A 19,722-nucleotide genomic window follows, 5' to 3' on the forward strand; every position below is an offset into this window, starting at 1 on the left:
GACACTACCACAGAGACGACTCCGGAGCCAAACCTCCCGTCGTTTTTCTTTTTGCAGCAACAGGTTCTTTGGGGGCTCCTCCCCCTCCTTCCAAAGCCCCCGGCGCCTCAGAGCCGGACTTGCAACCTGCTGCTAGACCTCCAACTTTCTCGTACTTCGGTGTGCGGTCTGATGCCCAGGCCTGATTACAATTTCTGCAATCCTCGGCTCTCGGGCGTCAGGTATGTGTTAAGAATCGGCTTCCTTCTAGTCCCGGAGGCCCGACCGCCGAGCCGAGGCCAACAAAGTCCTGTGCGCAAGGGCGGCGCAGACCGAGTGGACCGAGCGCGCTCGGAGATGCAGGGCGGGCTCCCTGGGAGCCGCTTCCCGAAAGGTGGACCCGGGCCCCCAGCCTCACAAACCCGTCCTGGCAAGGGGGTTGGGGAGAGAGAAAGCAGGACCTGGGGGGACAGAAGACGCCCAGGCGCACCCAGTATTAGGGCAGGACCTCGAGGTCCCCCCGCCCGGATCCCGGTTCTAGTTCCAACAGGGGCACTCCTGCCTTCAGGACTTGCTCCTCGCCTCTGGGGGCAGTCGCCAAAGGGCGCCCGGACCGGTTACCAGGCGCTCCCCAGAGCCCGGGAGCCGGGGTCCCGGCCGGGGGTGGGCGGAGAGTGTCGGCGTAGTGACTGCGCCCGCCCCTCGGCGCGGGAGGCGCCCCTGGCGAGGGCGGTGAACGCCCCACCTTCGCACGGCCCTGGCCCCGCCCCCTCCCGGCGCGCGTTCGCGGCCAGGGGAGGCGTGTGCTGCTTCTGCAGCCAGCGCGACCGGGAGACAGGGATGGATCCTGGAAGAGGAATTCGGGCTTAACAAGTGATCATTGCTGTCTAGGATTTTGTTTCTCTTTTGGGGGAACCTTGACTTCCTTTCCCACGCGAGCCCTCTCGTGCTGAGGAACAAGAGGAACCAGGAGTATTGGGGTCTTCCCAGGGGGCAGCCCCGATCCTCACCCCTCGGCTCCAGCAGCGAAGACTCTGCTCCCTTGGACTGGCAACAGAACTTGCTCTGTGGATATTTTGGAACCTCCACCTGCCAAACCTGGAGTGATCTTTCCTTCCCTCCCCCAAGATCATTCTTCCCCTCCTCCAGCTGTTGCAGCTTGAGAGGGAAAATAAACCAACCGGGGGAATTTCTTTATTTTTATTTTTCACGCCGCCTGGGAACGGTGAGTATGATACCTTTATCTTTCCTCCACCCTCCACTTTTAACTGTTAAGAAATAGTGGACATTTGGGGGATAAATAATATCGGGAATATGACAGAAGGGCATGAATGGAAGGTGGTTAAAAATAAACCAGGAGGTGGGTGAAGGGAGGTGCAGATGCTGCGCGGCGCTCCGGGGGGCCAACAGTTGTTATTTTCCCAACCCCGGGGATGGGTGCGTGCGCCCTGCTTAATATGCCGAAGCGGGAACCTAGGTCTGGAGGCGAGGGCGCGATTAAAAATGTCGTTCCTCAGCGAGGTGGGGTTTAGATTTAGCATCGTTGTGCTTCATCCCAGCCTCACCGGTTCGGTTCTTTTGGGAACAGCTGGTGAACGGGTTTGAATTGCTCCTCCCCACATTTGGATTTGCGTGCATTTTCTAAGCATCTGAGCAACACATAGGGACTGTATAAATGGCGTGCATTGAAGTGTATATTTTCAGTGTTGTCTTTTCTGGTGGTTTTTTTTTTTTCCCCTCTCAGCTTCAGGTACCACCCTAAGACTGTTGCAGGAATTAGCACTGAGATATGAAAACAGCCTTGTTGGGGGGCTGGGGGTGGGGGGAAGAGAGGCAGATACTTGAGTGATTTTTTTGGGGGGGGGGTGCAGAAACAGGGAATAGGTAGTCTGCAAAATAGCATTAGTTGAATGGTGTTAGGGGAGGAAGGGGCTTTCCCTGCAAGGGTTCCCCCCCCCCCCCCATACAGGCTCTTGGGAGTCTGCTAGAATAGATCTAAAATGATTACCTCCAGAAGGAAAAGGGATTTTAAACTAGTCTATTTTGCTAGGTAAAAGGATTTTTTCTTTTTCCTTTCTTTATTCTTTTCTTCTTTTCTCTCTTTCTTTTCATTTTTTTTTTTAATTTTTTTATGATCAGGGATAGTGAGGTGACTGGTAGACAATTAGAGGGAAAGTAATAGAGGTAGTGTGAGGAGAGAGAGAAACAAAAACTAACAAACATAAACAAACAATTTAGAAATAATTTCATTTTGTGCAGAAAGAGGGCAGGTCCAATCTCCTGCACAGTTGATGGTGAATTAGAAGAACCTTCTGGGGAACCAGTGACGAGGAGGTGGTGGTGGTGGTGGTGAGGAACAGGGGGGTGGAAAGAGGGGCCTGCATGTGCAAATACACAAACAGTTTGGACCTTTATTTAAATAGTGTATTATCACTGGTTTGGGGAGTTGGGGGAGTAGGGAAGAAACTGAGCAAACTCTTAGGCTATTTGGCTTGTGAAAGATCTCAGTTTGTCAGTGAATGTCATCCCAGGGCAGTTTTGTTGTTAGAGATTGGGAGACCTCCTGAGGGTAAACATTTCAGCATAAGAGGTGATGTTAGGAGTGAGGCAAAGGAAGTGACTGTCATGTGAGATGCCTTCAAAGGTGCCTTGTCTGGGTTTTGTGTCCCAGTAGAGTTCCCCTTTTTCCTTAGAAGAATGTGTAGGTTTGGGAAGAGGTGTATGATTGCAAAGCCTTCTGTTTGCCACATGCCTACTTGTCACTTGGGCCTCCTGGCTGACAGGATTCAGCAAGGAGCAGCAGGTGGTCAAGAGCCGAATCCTTTTAATGGCATCAGAAAGCCATGTCTCTCATGCTCCTCAAGTGCTTCCAGTAATAGAAGCAGATAGATACCCTGAATTTTGTCATTATCCTGCCCAGTTCTCTGGACCACTCTGCATTCCTGGAAGTCCTGTTGGAACAAATGAATGGAAGAAGCAAGAGGAATCAGGAGTTGGGGCAGGAGCTTTTACAGGTCCTGGGTGAGAAGATGAAGTAGCTAGACTTTGAGAGAGCAAGAACAGAAGAAAGCCCAGGGATGCCAAGTAGCAGTGGAAACAGAGAGAGGGGCTATGAGGAAGGTGTGAGCAGAATGTGGAAGGTTGAAAATAAATGTTGAGACAGCAAGAGCTAGAGCTAGAAGAGAGAAAGGAGAGAGAGAGTGCACACACCAGAGGGAAAGAGGCACTGGGGGATGGGAGGTATGGATGAACTTATGGGGGAAAGGGGAAGTATGATAGGCTGAGAATAAAATCCACACAAATTGGAACTTACAAGAGATAGTCCCTTGAGAGGTGTGGTAAGAACCATAGAGGAGGAACCAAAAGGAGAGAAGATGATTATTAGTGATGAGGAAAACAGGATTAGCTCCTAGGCTGTGGGTGGTAGGGAGTGTTCAGGAATTCTGGGGAACAGAAAATCAACAAGGTCATGTTTCAGGGAGTCGGGGAATGCCAACTTAATATAGGTCATTTTTGAGTCTTAGAGTGTCCCAGTTCTCTTCCTTTTCCATCTTTCTCCACTTTAGACAGGGGCATAGGGGCATAAATATTTTGGGACGGGCAGAAAGACAATAAATTTGTAGGTTACTGTCATGTTATTAATAACTGCTGGTGTTCGTTGGCATTTACCGTTACAAGGCCCTATGCTATTTGATCAGTATCCACTATCTCATTCAGTCCTTAGAAGATTGGGATGGGGTAGATAATATATTATTATCTACATTTTATAGATGGGTAACTGAAGTTTATTCAAGTGGTGGAGCCTAGGTTAAAGAAATCTGGTTTTTCTGACTACCCTAATCCTCAATCAAGATAGAGAGGGGTAGAAAGACACTTAATTTAGAAATAATTTATGCATGAAATTTTTTTTTAAAAGTCCAGAGATAAATCAATAATGGAAACAGCTGAAAACTAAGATCATTATTGTCTTGGTATAAAGAGAGTGGCAGTGAGAACAAAGACTTGGCATTGGTGAAAGGAAGAATGGAAGTAAGAGCAGTGTGGGATGAGAGTGGAGAGAGGCAAAATAATTGAGTTGCCATGAAAAAAGTCTGAGCTGAAATGATAACCAAAGAAGATGGAAAAAAGGATGTAAGCACAGCCTGCCTCATACTTCTTGAAAAGTTAAGGTCACTTGCCACTTTGTATGGTTTGCTTGAGGACAAGAGAAAGAAGTTTATATAAAAGGAAAAAGCTCGATTTGCTCTTTATGGTTTTATTTCTCTTTTTATTTTATTTTCCTGTGCTTGTTTCCTTTCCTTTTTCAGGTGAAGTGCTTCTTCTGCATGATTTTATCCGAAAGATGCTCTGCATTTCCTTGATATCTATGGAGACCTCAGAGCTGGTTTTGTCCTTGCTGACACCTCATCTTGCACCTTTTCTACCTCCCAAGGTCTTTGCCTCTATCTATAGCTTGGCATTGCACCTGGGTTCAAGAAACCTTTGATGAACTTAAGGGAAGAGTCTGGAAAATCATCCTGATAGGTTTTGAGCAGCAATGGCTAGGTACACTTCAAGTCGCACCTCAACATGGGTCAAGCTGTCACTAGAAGGCAAGTGCTCAGACTAAAGGCTTATTTGCATTTTATTTAACTTTGATGGACTGAACTTTGGACAATTTCCATGGCAGAAAAACACATTTCAATTTCTAGGCACAACTGCTGGCTGTCCGGTGCTTGCTGTCTTTGAATACTGCCACATCATCAACCACCACGTCCAACAAATTTCCTAATTTGAATATCTAACCTAAAACATAGGTGTTTGGGAGACCCCTCCCTTCCTCCCACTCCTCCCCTCACTCAACTTTTTCTGACTTCGTTGTGAGAGTGCTAGGTTGTTTATCTAGACCAGCCACACTCTGGAGAGCGATGCCCCATCCTGGGAAGTGAGAGCATGGGGTGCGCTGATTTAAAAACAGAAAATGCCAGGTTGAACTGAAAATATCCTTGGTCTTCCAAGCAATCTTCGTAAGGGTTCCAAACTTACCTTGATTTGGTAAGAAACGAAGCTGCCCTATTTTTCTTTTTTCTTCTTACACAACTGGAATCAGCCATTTCCCAAAGCCGCCACCATGGAGGTTGCAATGGTGAGTGCGGAGAGCTCAGGGTGCAACAGTCACATGCCGTACGGCTACGCAGCCCAGGCCCGGGCCCGCGAGCGGGAGCGGCTTGCTCACTCCAGAGCAGCTGCAGCAGCTGCTGTTGCAGCGGCCACAGCGGCCGTGGAAGGCAGCGGGGGTTCAGGAGGGGGCTCCCACCACCACCACCAGTCACGCGGGGCCTGCACCTCTCAGGACCCTCAGAGTCGGGGCAGTCGGAGGAGGAGGCGGCAGCGGCCGGAGAAGAAGAAAGTCCACCACCGTCAAAGCAGTTTTCCTCACTGCTCCGACCTGATGCCCAGTGGCTCTGAGGAGAAGATCTTGAGGGAGCTGAGTGAGGAGGAGGAGGAGGAGGAGGAGGAGGAGGAAGAGGAGGAAGAGGAGGGAAGGTTTTACTATAGTGAGGATGACCACGGTGATGAATGCTCCTACACGGATCTGCTGCCTGAGGATGAGGGAGGCGGCGGTGGCTATAGCTCCGTCCGCTACAGTGACTGTTGTGAGCGAGTGGTGATAAATGTATCAGGCCTGCGCTTTGAGACCCAGATGAAAACTCTGGCCCAGTTTCCAGAGACTTTGTTGGGGGACCCTGAGAAGAGGACTCAGTACTTTGATCCTTTGCGCAATGAGTATTTTTTTGACAGGAACCGGCCCAGCTTTGATGCCATCTTATATTATTACCAATCGGGAGGCCGCCTGAAGAGGCCAGTCAATGTCCCCTTTGATATCTTCACTGAGGAGGTGAAGTTCTATCAGTTGGGAGAGGAGGCCCTGCTCAAGTTTCGGGAGGATGAGGGCTTTGTGAGAGAGGAGGAGGACAGGGCCCTGCCAGAGAATGAATTTAAAAAGCAGATTTGGCTTCTCTTTGAATATCCAGAGAGTTCTAGTCCAGCAAGAGGCATAGCTATTGTGTCTGTCCTGGTCATCTTAATCTCCATTGTCATCTTTTGCTTGGAAACCTTGCCTGAGTTTAGGGACGACAGGGATCTCATCATGGCACTGAGTGCTGGTGGGCACAGTGGGCTGTTGAATGACACCTCGGCACCCCACCTGGAGAACTCAGGGCACACGATATTCAACGACCCCTTCTTCATCGTGGAGACAGTCTGTATTGTTTGGTTTTCCTTTGAATTTGTGGTTCGCTGCTTTGCTTGTCCCAGCCAAGCACTCTTCTTCAAAAACATCATGAACATCATTGACATAGTCTCCATTTTGCCTTATTTCATCACCTTGGGCACTGATCTGGCCCAGCAGCAGGGGGGTGGCAATGGGCAGCAGCAGGCCATGTCTTTTGCCATCCTCAGGATCATTCGCCTGGTTCGAGTGTTCCGGATCTTCAAACTCTCCAGGCACTCCAAAGGTCTGCAGATCCTGGGCCACACCCTCCGAGCCAGCATGCGGGAACTGGGCCTTCTGATCTTCTTCCTCTTCATTGGGGTTATACTATTTTCCAGTGCCGTGTATTTTGCAGAAGCAGATGAACCTACTACCCATTTCCAAAGCATCCCGGATGCATTTTGGTGGGCTGTTGTGACCATGACAACTGTGGGCTATGGGGACATGAAGCCCATCACTGTGGGGGGCAAGATAGTGGGGTCCCTGTGTGCCATTGCAGGTGTCTTAACCATTGCTTTGCCAGTGCCAGTGATTGTCTCTAACTTTAACTATTTCTATCACAGAGAGACTGAGAATGAGGAACAGACACAGCTGACACAAAACGCAGTCAGTTGCCCATACCTTCCTTCCAATTTACTGAAGAAATTTCGGAGCTCTACTTCTTCCTCCTTGGGGGACAAGTCAGAGTATCTAGAGATGGAAGAAGGAGTTAAGGAATCTCTGTGTGCGAAGGAGGAGAAATGTCAGGGAAAGGGGGATGACAGTGAGACAGACAAAAACAACTGTTCTAATGTCAAACCTGTGGAGACTGATGTGTGAAGCTCTTTATCCACCCCGTACCCCAGCCCCCCAAGCATCTCCAAATATATTTATGCATAGCGAGTGCAGTTATGAATATGAAATATGCAAATGAGTCCAATGCATACAGTAGTTCACCATTTAATGGTTATAAGTGACATAATTGTTACTAAACTTGTATTACTTATCAAATAAATGATACATCTTGGAGAAGAGGGAGGCTTAAATAGGAGCAAATCTATCTTTATATTTTTTATTAGAATGCAAGAATTTTGCACATTAACTTGAAAACATGTTAACAGAAAAGATGGTTCCACGGAGAGAGAGAGAGAGAGAGTGTGTGTTTGTGTGTGTGTTTGGAAGTAAATTGTCAACGTCGCTAGTAATTGTGTAGTAATGGGAAGAGTTGGCATTTTGAAGTATTTACTATGTAAGAAATAATGAATTTGAGCAGTCATTATCAGTGCTTTCATAGCACCTCACATGTCTTTGGATTCTATAGTTGTTTTTTAAAAATAAATTGTAAGAATTAATGTGTAGAAAAAAGAAAGTAAATTATTTAATACAATATAGGTCACAATTTTATCTTGGATTTAATTAAAGTTTATTTTTAACTGGAAATTAACTTTTAAAAAGGCTGTAGGGGACTTTAGAAATCGATTATATTTTATTATTAATTTTGGGAAGATATGAGAGAAAATGCCTAACATTATGGAAGAAATTAAATTGGAGAAAACCTAACAAAATTTTTTTTCACAGATAACAGGACTGGAATGCTTTTTTTTTCCTTTGCACTATTTTATATGCTGGAGATTGAGAGAGACTTCATACTGTGAATGTTTACTAATGTAACAGTTTAATGACAATCATTGAAAGAGTGATTTTGTAGTCTTATTTTATTGTTCTTTTCTTTGTGTGAGACTGATGATCACGCAGATAACAGCACATGACTCCTTCCTCTTTTTACATCTAAATAACTGATTGGTCTGTTATAATGATGTTTCTGAAATCATACTATTTCAAATATTCTTCTGCCTTTTAAATCCAGAATAATTTAACCAAAGTTAATGCATGCCCTGAAAGAAGTGAAGAAATAAGATGCCCAGCAGCTACAATGATTATGGCTTAAGATCTTTCTATTAAATGTGCAACATAAATCCTAGATTTATTAAGTTTATTTCTTTGTGCAGCTACACGAGAGCAGAATGGGGGATTCACCACAGAATTTAGTGTTCTATCTGCTAAAAAGTATACAAAGAAGAATCATGTCAAAACACTTGGTTTCATCATCGTCATCATTATCATCTTTATCACAAAGAATTCATGACATAAAATTGCGTCAAATTCACCACAAGATGTTCTAAAATGTGAGCTAATAGCTGTCAGACTTGCACTATTAAGTCATAAGGAGATACAGGTTAGAAAATTCAGAACATGTAAGAGGCCTTACTTTCTAATGTTTCTTCAAAGTCTATATTCTTTAAAAAAGGGTTGTGCTGGACTTTTGCAAAAAAAAAAAATCGCTACGTAGACTATCTTCGTGCAGAACAAACTGAAAACTGTGAATTTTTAAAAAAGACCTTTTCCCAAGCTTTTTTTTTTTTTTTAACCCAGGCTATACTTTGATAATTATGTAAATCTTACCTCTCCTTTAAGGGTATTTAAAATTCAAAATATATTCAACATTCAACACTAGGCTTAAAAGCAAAGTTACACTCTTCTTCCCACTCCCTCCCCGCCACTTCTAAGGAAACAGTTCTCTACTGTTCGGAGAATGAAAAGCAGCAAACAGGAGAGTTGATTGAATGGGCAGACCAAAGATCTCTAAAGGACAGTACTGTCATAGAAAACAAACGAGAATTTGCAAAAACACTGAAATACTGAGCTCCATACAAATGTTTGAACTTATATCTAAGTTACTTAATCTTCCTCTGAGAGAAAATGGGAATTATAACCATGCATTGCATCTACCTTATAAGGACATTGTGAAAATCATGGTTAATTTCTTTAACTTTGAGCTCCTCATAAGAAGCTGCTTTGCAGACATGAACTGTTCTTATCATTGAATAGTTGCTGGAATTTCTTCTTGGGGGAAGATCCTATGCATGTCATGGTATGCAAAGTTGACTCTTGACAAGTTACCATATATCTTATGCGATACCCAGTTGGTCATATTATATCTTAAAACATTTTAAGACTCTCCAGCATAGGACATATATTGAATATTCTGTGATAGTAATGATTTGGCTGTTTTGAGTGGGAAGGGAAAAAAGCGCTGTATTTCACTGTTTTTATAACACCTCCTTTATAAAACTGAAAAACCATATTAATTTAATTTATGATGCAGATTAAAATTGATGGCTTCTGAGGATGCAGGTACTATAGTAGTTTGGGCTCTTGGGGTTTGCCTTTATCTTGCATGGTTTTCTTGAGGATAAGAGGGTCAAGAGATAATAGTCATGGACTTCCAAACCAAATGTTATTAGGTTACTCCTAAATCAATGTTTGCTTATTTTTTTCCTGGAAGATCCCTTATTTTCCAGTATCTGGATCTTGATTCCACACTGAGAGGGAAGCATTTAGGCCCTCAATACTTGAGTGGGGCATGTCTGTATGGTACACTTCTCTCTTAGAGGAATGTGTTAAGGCAGGGCATTCAGTGCAGCTGTGGGCTTAAAGCATTTTTCTAAATTGAAGCTAGGCACAGTGACTTAGGTTCATTACAGTAACCAAAAAACGATTTGTGAATAACATTATATAGAGATATATGCTTCCAGGAACTTTTCGTAACTGATTTAGGAAACCGTCTTCTTGGAGGCCACCACATGCATTTGATTGTACGATAAAAAAGCCAAGTGACCCCATTTTAGAGATTTGAATTCTTGGATCTAGGATCCTTTAGTTGCTTTTCAGATCATAATAAATGTTATCAAAAGCACCTTACCTGAGTGCCATCTTAATCCAAATCTTTTCAGGAATGGATTCATTTTCTTGCAAGTGCTTGAAAAGGAAACAGTTATGCCTGGGAGTGATAGGATGGTGGGGAAGAGAGGAGGAATAAACAAACATTCTTTTTACTGTGAAAAGGACATAGTGGTTGCCAAAGGAAATGATTGCTGGCTTGTTGAATTTAGGTAAATCGTTTCATCACTTTTATTCTCAGTTGTTTTTAAGTGTAAAAGAAAGATATTGGGCTAGGTTATTACTTGTTTCCTTCTAATACCAAAATTCTGTTGTGCAGTTGAAGAAAGTATTGGACTAGCTTGATATTTGCAAAGTACCTCTCAAGTCACAACAACCTTGATAATGAAGATGAGAAACATGAGGAAAATCATTTTAAAAATCTCACTGTTAGGGTTACTACAGAATCAGGAGTTTTAGTTTTTAGTATGGGAATGAAACTGAAGGAATAGGACATATTTTTAAGTTATTGACTCTAACGACTTCTAAAAAGAAGGGATTTTCTTAATGAAAAATAACTGCTTAGTCTCCAGTTGAATACATATGGTGAAAGTTGGTAAGTAAACATTTTGATGTTTTGCTTTGTGATAGTGCAGTCTTGTCAGTAAACAATATTCCAACCTGTGCTGGGGACTTATTTTATGCTTAGACTATGTAGTTTCACAAATGTTACTGCTTTCCTTGTCAAATTTGTTTTAAACAGGATTGCTGAAGCTTTGTGAAAATCTTTTCATTAAGTAAGTGATAATATAGAACCCAGCGCATGACTAAGAAATATCTGAGGAAAATACTCTGTGAATTTAGGCATATATTTACATTTTAAAAATTTATCATACATCAGCAGATGATTATTTTTAATCGCATTGAAATCATGAACAGTAGTACCCCCATCTTCCATGGAATTAGAAATGACATTCTCTATTGTTGATTTTCAGGGTTCTGAAGCATCTTCAGCACTAACTTTGCAGCTATTATTGGTAAAGTGGAAAATGCACCTGGATTCAGTTTACACTTTTAAGTGAGCATGTGGTGGTGCGCTTATGTGCATGGTGCAAAGTGTAACTTCCCTCTATATGTTCTTTTTTATTGATACAGTTTAGAATGATTACGGGGTGTCATTCAGTGACAAAAGGGCCTGTTCCAGTAAATCTTCCTGACCCAAAAGTCAATCTGCATTCTGCAAGCGACATTTGGTGTGGACAAAAGGTACCTCTTGGTTTTCCTGCCTGAAAAGACACTTGACTCAAAGCACAGGGTTGTCCAACCTCTGTAGCCACTGCAGGTTAAACAACAATCCTACTTTCTAGTATGAAAATCAGTTTTCCTATTTGAAACGAGGTTGATGGAGTGTTTTGTATTAAAGATTAAAGGAAGAAGAGCTATTTTTGCAGTAAATGGGAATATGTGCTTCTGAAATGTAAATTAAGATTAGGACTGCCATATGAGTTTTATTTCTGACTTGGTTTTCTGTTTCCAAAGCAGTCCTGATTTCTTAGAGTATCTTCTTCATAAAAATATTCTCATACTATCAGATCATGTGGACCCCATTAGAGTCTCAGAAAATATGGTCACCTTATTTATGAATACATAAATTAATCCCAGGCATAAGGGTGCTTTGAACAAAGTAGCACATATTTAATGAACTGTGGCTTCACGTGAGACTCAGAATCCCTTCCTTCCCCCCACCTTTTTAGGCCTGTGGGTGAGACTAAATAGGACCAGAATAGATGAATAAGGCAAGTTCTGTGCTGAATATAGAGTCTTACTATCATCCTGGAAAGCATATTCCCAAGTTCACTGGTCCCAATTTCATTGTGTTTCTGAGCCACAGTTAAGTTTTTGATCCATTTGTTGTCATTGGTTTCTTGGAAGGAGAAATTGTAACCAGAGTATCAGGAGCTAAATGATATGATAGTTGATTCACACACACAGTCAACTTTTACTTCCCAATCTCTAAGTTATCTATTTGGTATACAGCTGGTTTCTCATCTGAGGCTAATTTTACTCAGTCTCAGAACCATCATCTCCCCTTACATAGCCAGTCCAGAAAATATAAAATGACAAAAAGACAAAACAATTTAATACAAAAGAATCCACGAAAACACAGAAACTAGAAAGCCAAGCAAAACCTAACTGGCAAGCCAAGTCTGTTGTTCACATCAATATGTCATGCTCATTAGAACTAAATATGAAGGATTTAGGGGTAACTTTTATCATGGCCCTTGCTGATAGTGGAGACAATCAAGAGTTGATTGTTGTGGAGGGAGATATAAACAGAAATAAGTTACTGAAATAATGTACAAGTTAACATCTATGAAAATTATCATTTTCTTATCACTAATTACTAGGGATAACTAATAAATATGGAAAATATAGCGTATTTCCCCTTGTTATTGGTGTTATATGGAAATGTGCTTGGATTGTTTTTTCATGATTTTGTAGACCAGGAGCATATTTTCAAATCCAGAGCATATGAAGGCATTTATATCCACAACTTCTTTAGCTACTGGCTGTGAAGGGGTCAGTCATCTGTGAAATCAATCCACACAGTTAAGCACCCGTGACTATCTACTAAAGCTGTGCCAACATGGAGTCAAAGAATTATATTTGCTTTGAAATCATTATATGAATATAAATATACATATTCAAATATTCCCATATATAAAATATGTTTCATATGCCCTTATTCTGGCCAAAGACATATAAGGAATATGAATGACCTGAGGCACTGAGAGAGACTTCTTGCAGTGAAGTAAAAGTGTGTAAATCCCATGAATTTTGGGGGAAATGGTGAGGTTAAGAATTGAGAAACCTTGTTTTTACAATCTAGGTTGGAATTTTATGTTATATAACCAAGTGATATTAGAGCTAAGTCTGTGACATTCCATGGGATGAGGCCTTATGAAGGTTCATTCCCAGGAAGAGTTAATCTTTATGGTTTATGGAGCATTGCAAAATATTGATTTCACTTATTTTAATGCACTTTGTTCCTGTTATAAAAAGGAGGCATGTAGAATGAAAGCTATACTTTATGGTCCCACAGATCTTTGTGCTTTCTAGAAATAGACTTCTCTGATGTGATATTCTTTCAGCATATTTGTTGGACCTGTTGCCTGTTAATGACTGCCTTAATTCTCTTAGGCTCAATTACTGCATTAAAAAGTCTTGGGCTATTGGTCTTTTTAGTGAATATCCCAGTATCTATCTTAGCCATTGAGGGCACTCACATACAAAACCATAAAATAGTTGGTAAATCTCTTATCTCTTGGAGACCAGAGTTATATTACCTGAACTCTTTCCATGACAAGGGCTACATTAGTTAACATGAAGGATGCATGTTATCCTATTTATAAAGTTAATGCAGTCATACCTGAATAGAGTGATGATTCCTCTGGAGAACACTGATGGTGTTGATAGCACCTGAGTGAGTCTCTTTTTCTCCTCTCGATTGGTAGGGATCATGATCCAAATGAGGCTTTCATCTGCTATTAGGCAGGGTAGGAAATAATTAATGAAGCTCCCACTGGACTGAAATCTATCAAGAAGTGATGGAATCTCTAGGGAATGAAGTAGAATTTACATTTATTTATTTGCTAGGTCTAGTTGGTGTCATTATCGGCTTTACTGTTGGGGGATGGGTTTTAGTTTTGAGATGATTTAATTAAATACTAAAATGGCTTCAGATAAAGAAATAGAGGTTGTAATTTCTAAATTATCTTGTTAGCTTGAGCAGTATCTCTAGTTACATATTTTAAGAAATGAATATGAGATTTAGAGATTGCAGTCTATGTTAGGAATCATTTATTTGGAGGGAGATGTTTCCATATGTTTCTACCCCTCAATTAGCTGCACTGTTTTCTAATGTGCTGTAGAATTTTTGAAATAATTTATTCAAGTGTTTGGTTTTCATGTTTACAATTTATACAGCTTCCCCAGCATTTTAAATGTAAATGTCAATAAATGCTATTAATTGGTGTAAAAAAATAATAATGATGAATTTATTTGGGTTTCCTTGAGAGGATAGTGGAATCTGTTTTTCTTCCCTTATTCCTGACTTCTCTATATTATATTAAATTGGTATTGTATGTAAACATTGTGTTGTCTAGTAAACCAAGTGAAAATCTTGGTTAAGAAATGATTAGAGGATGACAAGATAGTTTGGTGGTCTTTTTTGCATCACTTGCTATAGATTAATCTGGAAGCTGATTTCAGTATATTGAAATACTAAACACAGAAATGCATATATGCTATATTAAAATCTAGATGACAGAGCAGGAACAGTAGAAATAGTTTTGGGTGCTGAAAAGTGTTCTGAGTTCTGACCTATTTCCTCTAGATCTGACCCAGCCAATGAGAAGTTAAATAAACTGCTTTCTTCCTGGGTAGCAACAGCAGATAAGCAGGGTCAGGGCCAAGAGGGGGCTAGAGATGACAGGGACAGAGGTAGGTAGGATGAAATTTCCAGGGCAAGGAGTGATGCTTAAGTGAGTTACTAATTTGATGGCACAAATAGCTAGCTCAGCCTAAAAACTGCTTCATTTAATAATGCTAGTTATTACTTTATGTTAATCCAGGGAATCTGGAAAAGTGAGTTGAACACTTAGTATGGATTCCAAGCTTAGTAGGCAGATGTATGTTTATGTCCCAGTATATCCCTCTTTCTCTTTGAGGGCATTCATATTCAAAACCATAAAACTGTTGCTGAGCATTTACATGCTTAAAAGATTGCCACTTGGGCACTGATATTTCAAAGATGCTAATTTCTGCCCTTAATCTAATGCAGAATGTTCGAATGCTGTGTGTTAAAACTAATAATTAAGCAACCAATTGAAGCCCTGGGAATTAATGTCACTAAGGCAGAGCTGAATGATGTGCTTGTGTTAGTTATTGCTGGCGTGCAATTCTTAGAGGAATGGAGAAATCATAAAATCTGTGCAACAAAATTAGAACTTCTTGTTGCCATCTTATGCTCTTGCTGATTTAGCTGCCGTTGCTGCTCCGGCTCATGCACACGGAGAAGAGGTGTCATTTCACTACTAGAATCCACATACTTCACAGGCTGGGTGAGAAACTGGGGAGAAGGAAAGGGTTAGATTAGAGAGAGAAGGATGAAGCAACATACAGTATTTTAAGGTGTGAATCATCTGTGACACCAGACTATTTTTACACTCTCAAGGGACTGGGTGAAATGTTTGGATGGGAGAGGCTCTATTCAGGAATTAGCATTACCTTTTTGTTTGTCCATGGTGTCACCACTAGAGATAGGTCTAGCATGGAGTAAATTCTGCTCTCATTGCTAAAAGAAGCTGAAAATCACTTGCTGGAAACATTTTTTCCTCATTTCTGTTATGAAATGCTATCGTTGTGTTATGGGCTTTGCAAGAGAGACTAGAAAGTCTCTCGACTTTAAAAAACGTTGTTGCACTGCTGGGAATATTTTTTTTCTTCATTTCTGTTATGAAATGCTGTAATTATATTATGGGCTTTGCAAGAGAGACTAGAAAGTCTCTCGACTAAAAAAATTTGTTGCACCCCTTGAAAGGATTTGGGAAGAAAATTCAAAGTAGAAGATTCTAATGTAAGTTCAGACCAAATATAAACTTGTTTAAAGTTGTTTCCCTTTTCCATAGTTCCTCTTCAGCTGTCATGCCTATTACTGTTTGTTTTCTTTTTTCTTTGTTTTTGTTTTTTAAATCTCAAAGATAGACATGTAAAATGCTTGGCTCCCCACTTCTTCCTTTCCCCCAAGGTCCCCCAAATCACCTTTGCTTCAACAAAAGCCCAAACTAGGAAAGATTCTTCTGCCCTGCATTCACAGATTTCTAGCGGAGAGTTTTTTTTGTATGATCCTTATAGTCATCTTCCTGTTTTATAAATCAGGTCATGTCTCATCATACCCAGAAAGCTGCCACAATCACCTGCGATGTGGGTCTGATGTGTTCTGTTATTATGCTAAGTATTTTCTTCCTATTATGGAACAGCTGGGATTTTAGAAACAGCTGCAAGATTAGTTGTGTTTTTCCATTTTTCATCCAGATGCTTTATTATTGTAAAGAAACAACTCCAGTGTGGAAAGAGCTGGGAGTGTCATAGCAAAAATCTTGCTCCCATGCAACTGTTATTAGTAATTTAATCAAGAAAATTAACACATTGTTAGATATAGGATACCGACTTCTATTCCTAGGCAAAGTGGTAGATTTACCAATTTTTAAAATGCCTCTTGTGATATTCCTTAGGCTACCAAAACTGTGTTTTGGATGCTACCTTTATTTGCTTAAGGGAAAATGTCTACACACAATGAGCTATCACCTGAGTTTTCTATTCACTGCTGGCAAGAAGAGCTGACAGAGCAGGCAGGCTACAGTTTTCTCACTCACCAGAAAGTCTATTTTTAGGTTTGTCCCTTTGTGACTGACTTCCACCCGAACTAGTGGTTGAAATTTAAAAATAACGAGATGTTTTATTATGGTGATTTTCACGTTTAAAAAATGGTTTCATGTTATGAAAGGGACAAATATAATTCATCTGCTGATTGTTGGTACTTCACCCAGGGCTAAAATTAGGATAAAAAGAGTGCACAGACTTCTTTTCCATTACCAATTATTTTTCCATCGATGTTTATTAAGCTCAAGCTCTGTGGCTAGTCTGTGCCCTGTACCAAATCTCTGGATGTACTAACATTTATCACAGCCCATGTAGAAGGATTTTTGAGTTATAGAAAATTCATTTTTCTAAATAGCAGGATTCTTGCTTATTATTATTTCCTGACCGCTCCATAGTCTGTATATGTGTGACTAGGTCTAGTGTCTCCTTCGAGAGGCCATCATGTTTCAATAGACCCTACTTTGTGTAAATTGTATCTGATGCTCTGTAATGTACTTCATTTTCTGTAATAGCTGCTTTATGAACTGCATACTAAATAGGCCCAAATGCAACCTGCTAATTGTTTTATGATTCTTGCAAGAGCAACAGGTCGGTGCTTTACAAACTGTAGAGGTGATTGTACAACCAGTTATTTACTCTTTTTAATCCCAGAATTTACATTTCTTCTATTTAATGACGTACGACTAAATTATAATTCAGGGAGAGGAGGGAAGAGAGAAACAGATTTGGCTGAAATAATAAACATTAGTAAAACAGCAAATGATAATCGTATTTTTTTAAACTCCAAAGTGGGTTTTTCTAGGACCACGTTTCCTCTGGCCCCCACCCATCCAAATATAAATTTTTAAATCATTTTTATCATTCTCCCTTGAAAAAGTATGAACAGCCACTGATAAAAGTGTTTAAAAATTCTGACTTAAATGAAGACCTGAATTTCTTGCTTGGATAAACGTAATACAGTTGTTCTTTTCGTGGGCCTTTCTAACCTGGCAAGCCAAATGGAACTGCATCAATTGCATGGCCAAGTCGGCAGTTGAGGCAATCTTTAGGGATTTTTCAGGGGTACCTTCTGTTTGCATTGATCAGATTCACCAGGTGTTTGCTGTTTTCCATTTGTTTTCAACATGATGCTTTGGATTTCTTTCTCTTGGAGTTAAAGCTTTCACATTTGAAATGCAGATGCAAAATTTTATTAGCCCTCTCCCACTAACTTTAAACTTCTTAAGAACAACTCAGACTTCTCCCATGAAAAATACCTTAAGGACTACCTTGTTTGTTTTTTGAGTGTTTCAGAATGCCATTGCAGTGCCAGGCTTTCAGTCTTCATTCAAACCAAACACCCATTATCTTTAATTGAAGCTGCTTCTTTTTGATGCCAAAACAAATGGTCAAGTCAGTGGGGGGAAAAAAAGCCAAGTTGATTGTCTGGCTCTGTGAAGCCATTGATTCAATTCTGCTTCATTAAAGCCATTAGAATCAAACACATCCTGGATTCTCTTTAAATTGGGGCATTTTTCAATTGCTTTCTATTCTGTCAGGGAAATGCCTTTAACCGTGAGACCATTATCTTGTGGAATTTTTATTTTTTACTTTAGCAAACTGCAACTATTCATCGTGCCTTAGAAATACGACACTTTGCACATTAAATGCAAATGAAACTATTATTTATCTGATTTCTTAAACCTAAGACATTTTTCTTAAACAGTTTTTCATGCAAGTATTTGCAAACTTTGAAAATGTGTAATTTATCTTAAATTTGGTGAGGCGTAGTTAATATTTGAAGATTTTTTAGGCAAATAGACAAATTGCTCATTATCATAGTTTGGAGGAGGAAATGATTTAGCATATATGCTATAAATACTTTACACATTGGAAATTGGAGATGGAAGGACATTTACAGAAATTTATAATATCCTTCTGAAAGAGAATGAAGGTAATGGCCATCAACAGGATTCTGTATGCTTCATTCATAAGTCGTTTAATGGAAGCCAAGTGCAATTAAAATACATCAACGTTTTTCTACACTTAAAAGTGAAATTTGGAAATGTGATGTATTAAGTAGATTACATTTCTGATATTTTAATAGAAACATATCATATCAAATTACTCCTGCTGGAGACATCTTTTAAACAAAATAAAATCGCCTAGCAGCATAGGTGTGAATGACCTCAAAATTGAACTGGATAATTTAAAGGCTGTCTTCCCAGAAGAGCAGTTTTATGAAGAAAGGTCTCTTTATGTACACATTTGAATATAAAAATCATAGTAGCACAACTATCTTTAAACTTGTTAGATTTTCATCTTATAATTTGACACTAGGTTCCATTTTTTTCTAGTGTCAAATGGATGTTTTTTTATGACATTAAATAATCATTAATTACTTCTATTAGAGACTTTAAACTGTACATGGAAAATAGAACTAATAATATGCACAGATTAACCTCTAGAAAAATTAACAAATAAAACAATTGTCCTGTTTGCCTTGGTCTTTCAGGGGAGTTTTTCGGTCATTACGATTTTCTTCTTTTTTAAACACATTATTTCACTAAGTATTTATTGCAGCCTGCCCATAGTATTTATCAAAACCTGACCATTTCCCTTGGAGAAGAAGTAAACCTCTTGGTCTCCATACCTCTTCTTGTGTTTTCGGGCCATTTGTGTGTTTTCTTTGGAAAGATCTCTATTCAATTCAAAACATTGTTTAAAATTGTGTTGTTTGTCCTTTTTGGTTATATTAAAGGATTTCTTTATATATTCTGGATATTAAGACTTTATTGGTTTTGTGATTTCAAAAAAAATAAAAAGCATCTCACAATAAAACTCTCACCAGAAAGATGCTTCTATGACAGGTATTCAAGGACAATATTACAAGCAGCTCCAGGGTATTTAATGGAAAATACAGACAACTTAAGTGAATCAATTTCATTTGGAAATTAAAAAAAAGAAGTTCAGGTTCTTAGCAAGTTGAATATTGCCATAGCTCCAATCTATCAAATTGCGTGAGTTGCTGGACATTAATTATCAGTGATTGGTCAAATAAACACTGGGGATGAGGTACAGAATATGGAGGATTTTGCTATTAAATAGAATATTTTAATTTTGGCATTCTTGCCACCCCTACAAGCAAGTCCTAATTATAGGTAGTTCTTGGTTTTCTAACATAACAAAAGCAAGGCATTCAAAGCCAGACTAATCATGAATAAGCAAAATTTGCCTTTGTATATTTGTGCTAGTGGCTGTAAGGCGAACCTATTTATAATTTCTGTCATTAGTATGCTAAGATTTTCATCACATTTAAATAATATGTTAATTCACAGGACAGCTGAGGTGTAAGCTTAGGTCATGAG

The 19,722-nt window shown here is 40.0% G+C and overlaps 1 protein-coding gene across 1 annotated transcript; it reads left to right on the forward strand.

The window, feature by feature from the left end:
- Positions 1-528: 528 nt before the first annotated feature.
- KCNA4 (potassium voltage-gated channel subfamily A member 4) lies at positions 529-8,192 on the forward strand. Its single transcript, XM_058305611.2, has 2 exons — positions 529-1,204; positions 4,287-8,192. Exon 2 carries the CDS (start codon positions 5,090-5,092, stop codon positions 7,049-7,051), a length of 1,962 nt encoding a protein of 653 aa, XP_058161594.1. The 5' UTR covers positions 529-1,204; positions 4,287-5,089; the 3' UTR covers positions 7,052-8,192.
- The last annotated feature ends 11,530 nt before the right edge of the window (positions 8,193-19,722 follow it).

The sequence above is a fragment of the Dasypus novemcinctus genome, chromosome 10, assembly GCF_030445035.2.
Source record: "Dasypus novemcinctus isolate mDasNov1 chromosome 10, mDasNov1.1.hap2, whole genome shotgun sequence".
Lineage (NCBI taxonomy): Eukaryota > Metazoa > Chordata > Mammalia > Cingulata > Dasypodidae > Dasypus > Dasypus novemcinctus.